Source organism: Magnolia sinica, chromosome 7, assembly GCF_029962835.1.
Source record: "Magnolia sinica isolate HGM2019 chromosome 7, MsV1, whole genome shotgun sequence".
Taxonomy (NCBI): domain Eukaryota; kingdom Viridiplantae; phylum Streptophyta; class Magnoliopsida; order Magnoliales; family Magnoliaceae; genus Magnolia; species Magnolia sinica.
In genome coordinates this window covers 82847372-82849871 of record NC_080579.1, presented here as the reverse complement: position 1 = coordinate 82849871, position 2500 = coordinate 82847372, and the positions used below count along the sequence as shown (strand labels likewise).

Below are 2500 nucleotides of genomic sequence, written 5' to 3'. Positions count from 1 at the left end.
CTGGTCCGAAGCAGCTAAGAACCTGGGAGAGATAAAAGAAGGCCAAAAAGCCTAGATTTTTCCTCCATGAGTGGCGTTGGAGCAGGAGGAATGGAATCCAAGTTTCAGCCTAGTGCGAACTCTCTTCTCCTCCCTAAGCATCGGTTCAAGAATGACGAGCATGACAAGATTGTGGTGCCGAATTAACCTTTTTAGAGTTCTGATGGTGGGAGAATTCCCCACCCCACACACATTCCACACTAAGATGTTAGGCATTGATCACCTTTAGAGAAGTCACACCCCGTTTCTTCAACGTATGAAGACTACCAGTCCATGCCACCTTATCCACTTTATGAGTTCTCTTCACACGCTGCTTAGGTTGTACGAACGTCAATCCAGCCATGATGTCTGAGCTTGGAGCGAGCCCTGCTTCCCACTCTTAGTTTTCAGAAATAAGAGTTGTAGGTTCTCAGGGAGAAGACAATCTGATGCCCCTCCAAGTCCCAAGAATTGAATCCTCGCGAAATTGAGCTGAAGATTTGGATGCAGGCAACAAAGGAGTTACATGGGGTGGCAACTACTATTGACAGGACTGGTGTGGGGAGGGAGGTGGGCCAAAGAGAGGCTGCTGGCATGTAGGGCTAATAGGCATGTGCAACAACTGGGTTTGGGAGGGAGACTGTTGGTGGAAATAAGGTGATAGATCGATTGCCAAGCGACCCCCTTCGAGAGTGCATTTTCTGACTTTGGCCACACTTCAAGCATCCACTTGGGCATCTTTTAAATCCTCAACAAAGTGGATACCTTCTTTTAAGGGACTATAACCCTCAGAGAGGGCTTTCCTAGACTGGAAACAGGCATGAGGTTGAGGGCTGTGATGCAGGGAAACCTGGTTCTGCTGGTGGGGAGTTGGTAGAGAGGATATGTGTTGATGTTGTGTTAAGCTGGGAAGTGGATGAGACGTAGGTATTGAGGGCTGCACCGCAAGCTGGACTTGCTGAGGTACTGGGTTGAAGGGGGGGGGGGGGGGGGTTGGAAATCGACCTAGAGGAAGCCTGATAGGTGGAGGTGGGAGGTTAGGGGTCAGGAAGTTAGGGGGCCTGTTAGGGAAAAGTCCATTCGACCCAATGCCTAGTGGAAGTGGGATTGGGGAGGGGATGGAATGGGCAATGGGTTAAGAGAGGCAGGGACTGGGACTGGAGCCTCCTCTATTGAGGACCAAATGGTGAAGAGGTTACCAGTAACCTGGAGGCCTTTGGGGGACTGAAGATCCACCCATGGTTGGATCAAGACTCTCAGTCGGACTGACTCTTGAGGAGGCCTCGTAAGGGCATTCCTATCAATTTCTGCCACATCATCGAACAAGCTCCCCGGGTCCTGGAAGACCGATTCCAGCCAGGCATGGGCAGGGATGCCTCTCAGCATGATCCATCTACTTAGGGACTGGGGGATGGAGGAGGGGGACCAGGGATCCACATTGAGGACGCCCATCTGCATATGTAGCTTGGTGTTTGAGAAGAAGGAAATGAGGGTAGATCTTTCCGAGAAGCGTAACAGGAACATATCCTTGAAGATTTTGGAGATAGAAACTTCTTCCGCTTAGTAGTTAGTGCGTAAAAGGTCCTATTTGAGAGTTGCAATTTGGACATCTGAATGAATAGCCTGCGCCATGAGGGCACGTTTGAGTTCCCTCTGTCTTTTTTCCACTTCTTTGTTGTCTACCATCACAAGCTAGTTGGATGTGGCATTTTACAAACACCTAGTCCGCCACTATTGAGGTCCAACTGTTGATGAATAGCTGGGATGGTGGGGTTTGCAGGGGTGGAGATCTCATTTGTTACTCTTGCAAACCAAAGAGAATTTACCGCGTTATGCTGGGAATTCGTTGGAGCATCGGTTCGAACATCCAATGAGCGAGTTTGCGTTGTGCCTCTCACAACCACCGCATACTTCCTATCGTCTCTGTTATTGAGGGTGATGGGGATCGTGGTAGCTAGTCTGCAATTTTGCTGGTTAGGGTGAGATTCTGAGACCGATTGGTGATGCGATTTAGCTCTCTGGACTGTGATAATCCTACCATCCACCCTTTTACTGTCCAAGATGTCAAGTGCTGCCCTTGCGTTTGTTTCATATATGAATCGTATGAATCCGTATCCCTTAGATATTCTCAACCTGGGATGGAAAGGAATGAACGCATCTACAATTTTTTCGTATCTTCCAAAAATCCTGTAGAGATCCTCCGTCGTCATGTCGAACGTGAGATTTCCGACGAACAGGGTATAGAGGTGCTTGCGGGACTCCTTTGAACGTACCTCCTACCATTCACCGATTTCGTCACCATTTTTTTCTCAACATGTGATACCTTAGAAGATTCATTCTCACAAGTGGCTGCTCCAATTACTCTCAAATCTTTGTTTATGTCTTAGTATTAGTCTGTGCCTTATCTCTATCTAACTGAATGTCCATAGCCAACTTTTCGGCTTCCTTGTGTTCATTTATACGAAATAAGGATCCCTCATCG

At 48.1% G+C, this 2500-nt stretch overlaps 1 protein-coding gene across 1 annotated transcript; it reads right to left on the bottom strand.

Annotated features, from left to right (window-relative positions):
- Positions 1–1703: 1703 nt before the first annotated feature.
- LOC131250684 (uncharacterized) lies at positions 1704–2228 on the bottom strand. The gene has a single exon (XM_058250967.1). The coding sequence runs from the start codon at positions 2226–2228 to the stop codon at positions 1704–1706; it is 525 nt and encodes a 174-aa protein (XP_058106950.1).
- Positions 2229–2500: the final 272 nt, after the last annotated feature.

Bases quoted from the DNA above. Each gene is read 5' to 3' on its own strand.
- LOC131250684 (XM_058250967.1), bottom strand. From the start codon at position 2,228: ATGACGACGGAGGATCTCTACAGGATTTTTGGAAGATACGAAAAAATT.